Raw genomic sequence first — 12,219 nt, forward strand, 5'->3', positions numbered from 1 at the left:
TTGTAAAATTTATTACACTAGTAGTTAATACACCTTGTAAAATTGATGTTCACTGATGTATAAAATTAACCTCTTTGGCAGCAATATAACAAAAATGACTACCCGCTTAATTGATATAAAAGATTGAATATTATTTAGGGAATTACATCACAATAGCTAGGGAATTAACACAACTAGACATCCATCCACAACTGAAATTTAATACAATTGCACTAATAAAAGACTACTCACTTAAATTAATTACGATCTGGACATCGACGCCTATCATGTCCGGTCTGCCTACATAATCCACAAGCTCGCTCATATATGGCAGGACCACAATCCATCTCATTAGGAATTCTAGTTGTCCTTGATCGATTGGGACGACGATAGAATTCATTACTTCTCATTCTAAAACTAGGAGATGGCCAATACGCCTCGTGGCCAACTGGTGAGAATGACCCAGAATATGTTGCAACATAATTATCTATTGTGAAATGCTCGCTCCCGGTCCATAGCTCATTTTGTTTTTGAAGTTGTTGCGCTATTTGTGATCTACGAGTATATCGTTCAATAGTTTGCTCCAATGAAAGTTTAACCATAGCAGTGACAGGCAAGCCTCGTGCCTTTTTCAACACTCCATTAAACGACTCTGAAAGATTTGTTGTCAACACTCCCCATCTTTTTCCGTCATCATAGCTAATAGTCCATTTTTCCAAGGGAATCTCCATGAGATATTCATATGCCTCTACATTTTCTTCTTTAATTTGCCACATCAAGGATTCAAACTTCCTTACTTGATGGGCTGAAGCAGCCCTCCACATCAACCTACTAAGGTCCCTGTTTGGAAATCGAGATTGAAAATTGCTCTTAAGATGCCTTATGCAAAATCGATGGAAGACTCGAGGCTCCTGAAATCGCCGCAACTCCTGCAAACTAGTCAAGATCCCTTTTGCTCTATCAGAGATAACACAAATACCCTCTCTATTCTTTATCACATGTGCACTCTAATTTCTAAAAAACCACTTCCATGCCTCTTTCGATTCTTTGTCTACAATAGCAAACACTAGAGGAAGAATGTTATAATTTCCATCAATTCCAACAACAATCAATAACTTTATGTCATATTTTCCATACATATGAGTTCCATCTACTGAAATAACAGGGCGACATGTTTGGAATCCATCAATGCATGGCTTGAAAGCCCAAAATACAAATTTAAAAGTTTTTACCTCCAATGAACTCATAGACTCTTCATGTTTCCATTCCACAATTGTTCCATGATTAAAGTGTTGAAAAGCTGCAAAATTTTTTGGGTAAGTCACTAAATGATTTCTCAAAGTCACCATACACCAATTCAAATGCACGTTGACGTCCAAGCCACGCCTTGCTGTATGTAACTTGATGGCCAAACCTTCGAAATGACATCTACCACCAAAACTTTAGGATTATGTTTAATTTGATTTAGAATCAAGGATGCAATCAAATTGGTATTTAGGTTGGCGTGACCTCTAGAAAGCCCTTCAGTTTCACATCTATGATTTTCAATATATTTTCCAATTTTCCAAAGATTATCTCCAACCTTTTGTCCTCGAAGAAACCACAAGCAGCCCAATAAAGCATAAAACTTGCATCTCACAACCCATAGACTCTTGTTTGATGTTACCACCTTGAACTCTTTATTTTTTTTCAAACTCCAAATCGCCACAGCCCGTTTTAGTTTTTCTTTACTACTAAAACACATACCTTTTTTCAAGTCTTTTTGAGTATCCTCAGACCAAACTGAACAATGTTCCATCTCAGATTCACATGTAGACATGAAAATGTCTTCCTCATTCTCCAAGGTCCTGAAATAGGGTACATCATGATTTTGCATTTCAGGCACATCCTGTTCACATCGATTAGAATGATTTATACCAATATCATTTTGAGAAAAATCTCTAATATCAACTATATCTTCATTAGGTTCACTTTCATCATCATCTTTTGAAGGTTCATCTTCCTCCGAACTTTCATCACTAATTTCAGTATTTACATCATTATGTAAATCAATGTCGGTCTCATTTTCTCTGTGAAATTTTTTTTAGTTAAATTCTAACAAAGTTGTGAAATTAATTAAATAATAAACTACTCAACAAGTTATGTTAACAAATTGTTACACTAAAATTAAGTAAAATATAAACTTGTTACTTTACCTGGCCTCATATTCCATGTGACTACTATCAAAATGTCTTTGGCTACTTGAGCCTTCACCAAATGGTCGATGGTCACGCATAGACAATTGTTGGAATGATGGTGGAATAATCGGTTCTGCAAAATGAGGTTGACTGATCGTGGCAAATCCATAATTTTGAGCCAATAGATTCATGTGAAAACCATGTTGACCACTAATTTGAAATACAACATTTTGATTTCTTGATTTGGTCATTACATACATCTCCAAAACATTTATATCAATTTTATCCGCAAATTTTTGAGGTATGAGAAAAAATTGTTGCAAGGATTGATCATTCTCAATTTTAAACTCAATAAACCTTGCATTGCTACCTTGAATTGAACATGGATATTTTCCAGAAATTTTCATTTCAATATTTTCACTATTTGTTTCCATCTTCTCATGCAATAATTCAACCAATTCAACATAACTTGTTGAAGTAGACATACTAATAATCATTCTAGCACATTCAGTATACCTAAATCCATTCATTTCAGTAATTATTTCGCCACCCCAATACAAAGCAACCATCACATTATGCTCAAAATTTGCCATTTTGATTCCTACACATAAAATAAGACATTTTATAATCAATAAATCAGAAAAATATTTATAGAACTATGATAAAATAATAACATAATATGATATATTAACTTGACTTATTTTATTCATACCTATGAACTTTTGTGAAAATTGTTTCAATAATGGACTACACAAGAAAAAACTTGGCTGAATAATGTTGGAATGTGTTGAACATTTATTTGTTTCAACAAGGTTTATATAAAAAATCATGTGGTCAGTTTGAAAAATGAAAAAGTATAACTTTAGCTGAGTGTCGTACTTGCTAGTCACGTTTTAAAGTTAAAACGTGACTAGCAGTAGCGTTTTATAATCTGCAAGATTCTGCATTGCCAGGATTGATTCTTAATTTGCAGTCCCGTGATTGGATTCTAAAGAAATGTTACGTAGAGTACCGTTTTACAGTTAAAACGTGATTGAGAGTAACGAAACATAAAACGTACTTTTGAGTAACATTTTAAGTGTGAAACGTTACTTCCAATTACGTCTTACACTCTGCAAGATTTTCGCAGGATTCGATTCCTAATTTACAGAGCCCGTGATTAGATTCTAAATAAATGTTATTGTGAGTGACGTTTTAGCCATAAAACGTGACTCAAAGTAACGAAATATGAAATGTCACTCATGTATAGCTGTAAAACGTGTTTGTCAGTAACGAAGTCTAAAACGTTATTGACAGTCACGTTTTATTGCCGTCAGCTTTTTGTCGTTTTGTACCGTTTTGTCCTTGAATAAAATAAAGCCTAAAACGTTATTGTGAACCACGTTTATACAAGTTTCATAAAATTTTTAAAAAATGTACTATTTTGATGAATGGATTTTAATAATGACTTATTTTGGTCAAAGATTCATTATTACCTCTATATTGGACCCTAACTAATCATAAATTAAAAAAATGGACTACACGCGCTCCACATCACTTTCACTTAACTCTTTCAAGTTTTTTTTTTTTCCTTCTTCGTACTTCACCCTCCTCCTGAGTCTCATATATACCAATTAAAATTTTAATGTGTGCTTTTGAGACAGTGTGGTTGCACATGTAGGAAGTTTGAACTTGATGCAAATAGCTAAAATATCATGATTACATTATCAGTTAAATAAAAAATAAAATTATTTTATGTATCAATCCTTACATTTTCTACGACCAAAGGAATGAGATAGTTCACGACTGAAAATAAATCGTTTGAAGTTCATTCAAAAGGAAAATTGGGATGATGCTAAAAAATGTGAAACATAGCTTTCGTACTTAAAAAAGTTCACATGTAATATACGAACAATTTAGCTATAGTTCTTGAAAAAAAAAGGGATAAGGCACAAGTATCCTCCTAGATTATGACCGAAATTTCAGAGACACACCTTAATTAAACTAAAGCCTTAGTACCCCCTGAACTCATTTCTCTTTGTAATTTCATACACCTTTTGGCTTACGGGGCACAATCCGTAACTCCACGTAGTTGAGGCACGTGGGAGATATTTTGATGCCACGTATGCCAAAAAGGTGTACAAAATTTTAAAAAAATTAAATTTAGGAGTAATAGGACCTTAGTTTAGTTAAGGTGTGTCTTTGAAATTTGGTCATAGTCTAGGAGGATACTTGTGCTTTATCCAAAAAAACAAACCCTTCCCGCCGTAAAAGTTTCATCACTTGTATCTAAAAAATTTAGTTTGCATTGCACAATGCTAGTTGTTTGTATCCATCCACTATACACACCAAACCGCAAACCAAGTCAAACATGTGACATATCTCTATGTAAACAACTTAAAAAAGTACAGATCCTATCCAAAAGAATAAAAGAAGAGTGGATATATGTAAAAGTTAAAACCCAGCCTTTGCTTTGTGAAGTCGACAAGAATTCCTAGTGAAAAGGGAGAAACCATCTCATATACGAGTCAAATACTCTAGAATGCAATATCGCTCACATCTACCACAGAAACCAACAAATTTCTAAATTGTCTTCACGCGTTCAATCCGCATTTAACACGTTCTATTGTGGGTTGCAAACAGGTTAACCCATATTTACTGTCCAGATTTAAATGAGCAGATTGAATATGAATTTTTATGGGGTTTGGGAGGGTCGAACAAATTTGGGGTTATAATTGCCGCCACCACTTGAGGGCAAGCTTAGAATTGTCAAGAAAACACTAGTAATTCAATTATACTGCACAAGAAGCCATCAACATAATATTACCTCAAAGTTCCATACAAGGGATGAGAAACCATATTCAAGGACTTCATTAGGCTAAGGTAGCACACTGGACCTGTTCAATAATAAGCTATTTGCTGGCAGGCATGCATTTCTCCAGCATGAGAGAAAAGAGAAATGGACGTTTCGATCAGCAGAGGCGTATCCGGGATTTCGGTTAAATGGGTGCACGATTACAAAGAAATGTATCTTAAATATAAATTTGATCATTTGACTTTTAGGTTCTAAATATGAACCATTAAATTTTAAAAACTATAGATTCAAAATATATAATACTATTAGTTTTAAATTTTAATATACACAATTGATTTAATTATCTAAAAAAATTACAGTGCTTAATTTTTTTAGGAATTTTCAATGTAAGACACATGAAAATTTTGAAAGATTAAAGGCAAAAATACAAAAGAAGAATTAGTTGAAACGTCAAAAGTGTCACCGATAACCACTTGGAGTGGTGTTACTCAAAAAGACAAGATAGATATAAGATTTAAATTTCTATCCTCAGTTAGAGAGGTGCACCTAATCATCATCGTATTATTATATGATTCTTTGACCATGGGTTCACACATCTATATTTAAATATTTTTTTAAAAATATAATACTACTATATATGATCTAGAGAGTGGAGCATGGGTTCACGTGAACCCACGGCACCCCCTCTAGATACGCCTCTGTTTCGATGGTATTACAATTCCAAGGTTTAGCTCCTTACACTACCACATGAGCTACTACTAGCTTCAGCAGCACAACAGGTGACAGGCCTGCAGGAAAAACTAAAATTTCTATTTTTGTTTTGTTTTGTGGTGCACCAGATTGCAGTATACAACTGCCAAGCTCCATTCTTGAAACTGCACACAGCAATTAAACAGGGTTGACTTCTTTTCTAAACATAGGAGGTAGTCTAATTCCATGGATGATCACCTACAAGTGGTTGTGAAATTAGATTCCACGTATAGGATGCAACATAGCTGTTATAGGATAATTAAAGAACCAACGCATGCAGATTGGAATATTTTAACACAAAGTGATATGTTCGGTGTAATGCTCCTATAGAACCCAAAAAGCCATTCTTAGATTTAAAGAATAGAGATTATCAGGATAATGGAAGAAACACACCATATGCTCAATTGGAGTATACCCAATTTTCCGCTTAAGCATATATATATATAAGTTTAATGAGTGGTCACAGAGCCGCAAGTAGGTCAATTTGACCAACCAGAATAAAGTATAAGCACAACACTTGATTTTACATTGGAGAACTATGTGCTAAGTATACAGGAAAGAGTACATCTTGTCGAGAGGAGGACACACGGCATAGTTTCTAACTAAAACTCATAAATATATACGGGGAAGCACTTCACTTGACCAAAAAGGGAAAAGACATGAGTGATAACATGGAAATCCTTGGAATTCCATTTTTGTGGAAGTGCTACAGCTAGTATAATTTTGTGTGCTGCATTTAATTTCAGGTCGACAGATCTAGGTTGTACCAATTCTAAAGTGTCACACCACCCAATTCAAGCCAAATGGATAAAGTTCATCTTTTGCATAGTTTTCTGGAAAGACAGTAGGCCCTTGAGAGTCAGTACCTGCAACTTTGAGGATACGAAGTTAGAAGAGTCAAAGGGGAAAGAATAACAACAAAGCCAAAGGTGGGGAGAGGAATTCGTACCGAGGCGAGAGAGAGGAGGGACCGTAACCTTGTCCAAGTTAAGTGCATCAAAGACAATAAAGGCAGAGTATTGATGGAAGAGGCACACATTAGTCATAACTCATACTTCCATGAACTCTTGAATGAAGGAGGATACAGGAATATTGTGATGGGAGATTCAGAGCACTCAGAGAGTAGTCCAGATTTAGGGAATTGTAGGGGTTATTAAGTTTGAGGAGATTAAGGAGGTTAGTAAGATGGGAAGCGGGAGGACGACCGGGCCAGACGAGATCCCAGTGGAATTTTGGAAGAGTGCAGCTACTGCAGGCAAGGAGTGGCTAACTGAGTTGTATTACGCAGGGGTTGGCATGGTACAGAACTGAAAATTTCAGTTCGGTAATTTAATTTTTTATTTTTAAATATACTATACCATTACCCTACCAACGTAATTTGGTATGGTTCGGTATTTTAAAGTTTGACTTTGGTATTTTGCGGTACGGTAGATAACCACAGTTTGGTCAACTTCAACTCACACAAAATATTTCTTTTCCGAACTCACGTAAATCATATAATAGAGAATTATGATTTTGACTTTTCGAAAGACGTCTCAATTATGCCATACTAACACCTTAAACATGTGGAAACATTCAAAAGAAAATACCAGTAAATCCCCTTTGTTAATCAATAACCCAAAAAAACATTTTAATCAAGATAGAGTATTCAAAGTTCCAACTCCTGAATAATTAGTTTTATATTAATATTATTTTATATATTTGCTACTATTACAATAATATATATGAATTTTACATGTAACTATAAACTTCGGTATGGCATTCGATATTACGATATTTTTCTTATAAATATCGAATACCAATTTTTTTAAATGCATACCAAATACCATAATATTAAAACTGCAGTATCAAATTTTTTTATTTCGGTATGATATTCGATATCTACTATATCATGCCCACTCCTAGTTTAACATCACTTTTAAGACGTCAAAAATGCCCAAAGAATGAAGGTGGAGTATGATAAGCCTATTGTATACAAGAACAAAAGTGATATTCAGAATGCAACAACTATAAACGTATCAAGCTGCTAAGCCACATTCTAAAAGTCTGTGAGAGGGTGATGGAGATGCGCATGCAGGGTGGGGTGGGGGGTAGAGGGTGTGTTTATTATCGAGAACCAATTTAGTTTCATGTGAAATTGTTCAACTACTGAAGCCATTCATCTCGTAAGGAGATTGATAAGGTAGTCTAGAGAGAGGAAGACAAAGTTACATATGGTGGCACACGACAAAATCCCTAAGGAAGTTCTATAGAGATGTTATGAGGCTAAAAGTGTACTTGTAGCTTACACTAGGGCGATTAAGGACATATACGATGGAGCCGAGACCCGAGTGAGGATAGTGGAAGGAGACTCAGAGCACTTCCCCATCGTGACGAGGTTGCACCAAGGTTCAACTCTTGGCCCGTTTTTATTTGTTGTGGCGATGGATGAACAAACACGACATATTTGAGGGATGGGGGGTGCCATGGTGTATATTATTTGTAGATGACATAGTGTTGATAGATGAGGCATGCAGTAGACATAACATTACGCTGGAGGTGTGGAGACAAACCTGGAGTCTAAAGGGTTCATATTAAGTAGGACTACGATAGATTATTTGGAGTGCAAGTTCACTGATGTAATTCACTAGGCAAATGTGGAAGTTTAGATCGACACTCAAGTCATCTCCAAGAGAGAAAGTTTCAAGTATCACGGGTCAATTAAACAAGGAAATGAAGAGATTGAGGATGATGTCACACATTGTATTAGAGCAGGGTGGATAAATTGGAGGTTTGGATCCGTTGTCTTGTGTGATACAAAATGTCACCAATACTTACATAAATGTTTTATAAAGATGTTATATGAACTAGTGTAAACATTTGAAGGAAAATGATTCTTCATTGGCATAAAATGTCAATGTATAAATTTGTAGTAGAAATTTTGACAAACCATTAAATGGTTTCACAAGTTAAAGCTTGATATTTGCATACCAATCGTGTCATTGATGACATTAAAGGAAAAAATTCATTTTCTATAAATAGGTAGCTCTTGGTTCATTTGTAACACACATCTCATTTGCCTTCTCATCTTCTAAGGCATTTAAACTTCTTCCACTCTTGAAGTATTTCACTTGTGTTCTTTTGGAGTATAATAAAGTTTGGTAGGATTTGACCGAGGACTAGGCAAAAAACAAAATTTTGCCGAACCTCATAAATTTTTGGTGTTCTTTTTTATTATTGTCTCAGTTACTATTTATAAGTTGTCTCTCAATATAGTAGTTGTGATTTTATCACTCTAAATATTCGGTTTCCGCAACAAGAATGACAATACATGTAGGATAAAAACAACTAGGTTCCAACTTAGGTCATGTACCATTGGTAGAGTCAAAAAATGATACGTAAGATCTAAGCAACATCATGACACTGAATGTTTGATCATGGTGGAAAATACTCCTCCCATTTACCATAGATGATAGACAAAGGTTCGTAAACTTAGACCACACTAGAGAAGCAGCTCCTTCATTTATCATCAAAATCTGAAGTTCACATTTTAATATGGTGATTGGAATTCTTCACTCCATTGATAACCCATTATTGCAATAAGTGTGCATTAGCAATCTTCCAGTCACCTATCACCAGATGTCTGAACTAAAAGCCTGAGAAATTAAGCAATTGAAACCACAATGAGGGCATCCCAGAAGAGTTCAAAGGAGGGCTGCTTCCTTAATGTTTTGGTTACTTGGTTTGGGAAAAAAATAGTTCTATATTTATTTCTTAAAGAAATTTGATCCTAGAGAACCCAACAAAAATGTGTGGTTGATCTCTCGCAAAACTTTAGTACTATGTTTTCTGACACGAGAAAGAAAGTACAGGCCACTACAGATCGTGCTTGAGATTTGGTAAGGACTTTAAAATTCGACAAACAACAAATCACTCTTAATAGGATTTCATAAATGTGTTTGCCAATGAGGGAACTGCAACACTTATTCTAAAAATGAAATCATGGGGTGCAAAATGTATTACCTTAATTCATGAATTAATTGATAGGAGGTATGTGCTATGAGTAAAGAAAATCATCCGTCTTTCCTGCTAAAAACAAAATTATCCAAGTCATTAACTATGTCAGAAACATTACGTCATAAATCTAACCCTAAAATATAAAAACACAACAATAGGGAGCATGCAACAACAAGCTTTGACAAAGTTTTCACAGTAAGAGAAAAGTAAAAGACGAGAGGAAATACTTTCTCTTTCTTCGATCAACAGAAGCATTCCTTGGGTCAGTTTTAGCAAGACCAGATCCAGGAGGGATGGCGTACTGCATCGGGGAAAGAGCTGCAGCTGTAACAGGTGTAGGAGCAAGAGGTGGAGCGGCTGGAGGGGCTACACTTGATGGTAGTGATGCAGGTGGAGCCGAACTTGGTGCAGTTGCAGGCTCAGGAAGCGGCCGCGGCAAAATATGTTTCAACCGGTTATTTCTATAGTTCTTCCAGAAGTAAAATTGCTGCCTATGTGCCACTTCCTAATAGTTGTTACAAACATGTAGATTAGATCCTATCACAGATTTATATGCCAGAACTTTAGGTTGGCAAACAAAGTGCAATAGTTAATAAAAAGTGAAATGAGATGAGAAGTCCTCGGGGAGAGAATTAACCTGGACAACGCAATTAAATAATTATAAGTTTTATGTTTAGAAACTACGAAAAAGTTAAGAAAGGGAAATAAGGCTGATGGCTAAGACGATGAAGTAACATGTATTATAAAGTGCTTTGGCTGCATTTTTTGTCCATTACACAAAGTGGGACAGACTTTCTTTATAGTGGCTGACAGTCTTAACTAATTAAAGGGTATAGCAAAAGTGGAGAAGGAAACCAGGGCAACACATGACATAACTTTTTACCTTGTTAGCAGGATGCGCCATTGCATTACGAAATGTTGGATTTTGGAGAAGCTCGAGAAAGAATAGGCAGTGTGGATACCTGCATTAACATTAAGAAAGGGAATATCAATACTGTTAGTTAATGATACCCATAGTCCACAGCAAACAGAAAAGGAACAAGGACCATCAACCAAATAAAGCATGGAATTGAACTGCATCTAAAAAGTTGCAGTAGAAAGAACATACATAACTATTATCATATATTAATACTAGAAACTAACTCACATTATAAACTTTATGTACTCAGGTCGTTGCCAGTATTGAAGGTACTTCAAGTACCCAATAAAAGCTTCATCTTCGAAATATCTATTCTGAGCCAAATCTGCATCAGAATCAATACAAAGTCAAGCACAAAAAAAAATCAAAAAAATCAAAAAGGGATAGAAAAATTGAAGCTTTTGCACCCAAATATGCATTTTCACACACTTAAAACATAACGAAGAAGAATGAATCATCCAACAACATGTATAACATAAAACTAACTATAATTGGTCATTTTGAGAAATACCCAGAAATTATCATGTTTAATAAGAGAAGGGAATCGATAGATACAGTGAATGTAAGTGGGGTTAGCGAGGCATTGAACAAATTCGAGTTCCAGCAAGAAACGTTGGCGCCCATCATCCGGATCTTTATAGACGCTTTTCTGCCTGCAAATTGGAGCAGAAAAAAACAGTTGATTAATGTGAAGTTGGGAAGATACAAATTGATTTGAGCAAAGGCGAGATGAATTGATCTGCTTACGGTGATTCATGGGTGTCTGGATTCGATGTAGAAGCCATTCGCTAAACCCTAACTAATTCTACTTTTCAAAGTTAGCCGTTGTTTGTATTGGTGCGCTATATATGCAAAAGGAAAGTCTGCATATGCAAATGAGCATAAAAATAGGGATTTCGGGCATAAGATTATGAAATTGTATTTTTAAGATTTGAGGGTTGATTCGAACTCTATTTTCGACTTGAGTTTTATGGCTTAACTAATTTTGAAAGAAAATTGCAGTTTTGAACGGATGGTTTCGACATCTTGTATTTGATTTTGATCCGAACTTTTATATGTCAATACGAGTGTGATTAGACTCGTTTATTCACCTAGATTATATACTCGATCAGATTGGAACGGTTCAAAGTCTTTTTAAAAAAAGAAGGTGAAGTCATAAGAAGCGATTTTCGATGGGTGTTTCTTGTATGGAACAAGGGGTATGTGATTATACCTAAGTTTTGACCATTTTTTCATTAGTATGCATAATTTTTAAGCTTAAATTCGTAGTTATATATGTGAAAATTGTGATTTTAGTCCTAGGGGTAAAAAGTATAAATTTTGGGCAATTTTGGATGCAACGTTTGGAATAAAAGTCTTTACATCGCTTTTGATATTTACACGCTATTTCATCATTCAATTCATGTTTCGAATTCAAGTTGATTCTATTTTGATTCTTTCTCAAAGAAAGGTGTTTTGATCATGTCTACGGGCCACAACTGAATATATATGTCATGAAAGAGAGGTGCATGATACCATGCCTAAAATGAGCATGGAAATTGGGAGTTTTGGACCTAGAACTACGAAATCATATTATGATGACTTGAAAGTAGTTCAATTCGACC

General features: G+C 35.1%; 1 protein-coding gene across 6 annotated transcripts; it reads right to left on the reverse strand.

Moving 5' to 3' along the window:
• Nucleotides 1-6,029: 6,029 nt before the first annotated feature.
• On the reverse strand, nt 6,030-11,599 carry LOC102597993 (mediator of RNA polymerase II transcription subunit 31). Of its 6 annotated transcripts, XM_015313802.1 has the most exons (8): nt 11,363-11,599; nt 11,171-11,268; nt 10,844-10,940; nt 10,580-10,658; nt 9,924-10,201; nt 9,703-9,768; nt 6,650-9,335; nt 6,030-6,566 (listed from the first exon to the last, which is right to left on the reverse strand). In XM_015313802.1, exons 1-6 carry the CDS (start codon nt 11,398-11,400, stop codon nt 9,753-9,755), a joined length of 606 nt encoding a protein of 201 aa, XP_015169288.1. In that variant the 5' UTR covers nt 11,401-11,599; the 3' UTR covers nt 6,030-6,566; nt 6,650-9,335; nt 9,703-9,752. The 6 variants fall into 6 exon arrangements, with proteins under 6 accessions (XP_015169288.1, XP_015169291.1, XP_015169290.1 ...); XM_015313805.1 differs by lacking the exon at nt 6,650-9,335 and having other exon boundaries at nt 9,703-9,765; XM_015313804.1 differs by having other exon boundaries at nt 6,030-9,335; nt 9,703-9,765.
• Nucleotides 11,600-12,219: the final 620 nt, after the last annotated feature.

Source organism: Solanum tuberosum, unplaced genomic scaffold, assembly GCF_000226075.1.
Source record: "Solanum tuberosum cultivar DM 1-3 516 R44 unplaced genomic scaffold, SolTub_3.0 scf00268, whole genome shotgun sequence".
In the NCBI taxonomy this organism is placed as follows: domain Eukaryota; kingdom Viridiplantae; phylum Streptophyta; class Magnoliopsida; order Solanales; family Solanaceae; genus Solanum; species Solanum tuberosum.

Bases quoted from the DNA above. Each gene is read 5' to 3' on its own strand.
- LOC102597993 (XM_006358125.2), bottom strand. From the start codon at position 11,400: ATGGCTTCTACATCGAATCCAGACACCCATGAATCACC. The intron at 10,941-11,170 runs GTATCTATCGAT...ATTCTGATGCAG, and splicing joins TAACCCCACTTACATTCACT to ATTTGGCTCAGAATAGATAT. The intron at 10,659-10,843 runs GTGAGTTAGTTT...ATGTTAATGCAG, and splicing joins GAGTACATAAAGTTTATAAT to GTATCCACACTGCCTATTCT.